This window comes from Trachymyrmex cornetzi, unplaced genomic scaffold, assembly GCF_001594075.2.
Source record: "Trachymyrmex cornetzi isolate Tcor2-1 unplaced genomic scaffold, Tcor1.1 scaffold1832, whole genome shotgun sequence".
Taxonomy (NCBI): domain Eukaryota; kingdom Metazoa; phylum Arthropoda; class Insecta; order Hymenoptera; family Formicidae; genus Trachymyrmex; species Trachymyrmex cornetzi.
In genome coordinates, this window is record NW_017296455.1 from 18707 (window position 1) to 20164 (window position 1458).

Sequence of the window (1458 nt, forward strand, 5' to 3'; positions counted from 1 at the left end):
TTTCCTTTTATTCTATACACGAATACATTAATTATATTTCACTGATAAGATCTAGTGTGTGGCATATGCTCTACCGTTTCTTTTGTTTTTTTTTTTGTATATAGTCTTCTCTACCTACATACAAAATATTTTTCGATCATTCTAAGACATCCTGTATATAGTATAGGTATAAATGAAAATATATTCTTAATGCTGAAAAAAACAAAAACTTACTGTTTTATAAAGTAATCTCCTAAAGATCCTGTTTCGTTTTTTAATTCTTCCTGTTCCATTTTATCCATAATATTAAAATAAAGCTTTAAAGCCTTGGTACTTTCCTCGTTGGGCATTATTTCACCATTAATGGTGACAACTTCATGTTTACTAAAATCGAGTAGAAAAGCGGATGAATTCAGTAGATTATGTTTAGAAGCAAGCTGGAACACTACATTTCCAGATTCTCCATGGACCCACTCTGCACCAAGATCTACCACATTTTCACCTGGGAATATTAAAATGCTTACATTAAAGATTTAAGTATCTAGTTCAAAAAATGTAAGATTGAAAATTGAAACTATTATATTTCAATATCAAAGATAAAATGAAAAATTAAATTATTTTATTTGTCCAAGATTAATTTGGGATGTTATTATTTACCAAAGTCTTTGGTATTTATTCTGCCACCGATCCTATCATTGGCCTCCAATATTACAAAATCGTTTACTCCTTTCTGTAACAACCTCGAGGCAGCAGCAACACCAGCTGCACCTGCTCCAACAATTACAATTTTTGTTTGCTTCGGTAAACTGCAAGCTCTTGATGATTCCCCTGCATCCAAAAATTGAAGGAATTTGTATATTGTCAAAGATAAATATGAATAATGATCTTAAATTAGCTTGAATTGGCTCAAGTAAATAACGCATTTAATTGGTCAAATGGTCGGCTAAAGTCCGTTTTCATATCGCCCCCTGCTTACAGCACCTGCTTACAAAACATATGGTTCCGTATAATTATAGGATCTCATTTCGCACTGTAAGCAAGAGTTGGTGCAGGTGTGGAATGGATTTCGTTTTGTTATTGCAAAATACACTACGCGCAGAAATTAAAGCATCACCTCTCGCACCTTCGAAAAATGAGTAAACTTCAAAGGAGTGTAACTTCTACATAAATGGTCAAAATAAGATTTCAAAAAAGCATTTTGTAGCTTGAAATCTCTACTTTCCAAATCTGTATAGTGAAATAACGATTCGGCTGATTTTTACGAAACTACATGATATTATAAAGAAAGATTCGAAAAATCTCAAAATTTTTGTAAACTTTGCACAGTTTTATGCCGTGAATGAGAAGTCAGGTACAAATACAATTCATAGCTTTCGGAAGCGTGATCCTTTATTTTTAATTTACTTTTTTTTTTACCTCTGTACGATTTTTTTTTAATTATTCAACATTGAAGTAAAAATGGTCCCTTTGACTTTGACT

General features: G+C 31.8%; 1 protein-coding gene across 1 annotated transcript in view; it reads right to left on the reverse strand.

The window, feature by feature from the left end:
• Window positions 1-902, reverse strand: part of LOC108759410 (peroxisomal N(1)-acetyl-spermine/spermidine oxidase-like) — an 18785-nt gene extending 17883 nt beyond the window's left edge. Inside the window, 3 exon segments of the mRNA XM_018504850.1 lie at window positions 214-481; window positions 637-830; window positions 832-902. Of these exon segments, the coding sequence (XP_018360352.1) occupies window positions 214-481; window positions 637-830; window positions 832-902 (533 nt within the window).
• Between the last annotated feature and the right edge of the window lie 556 nt (window positions 903-1458).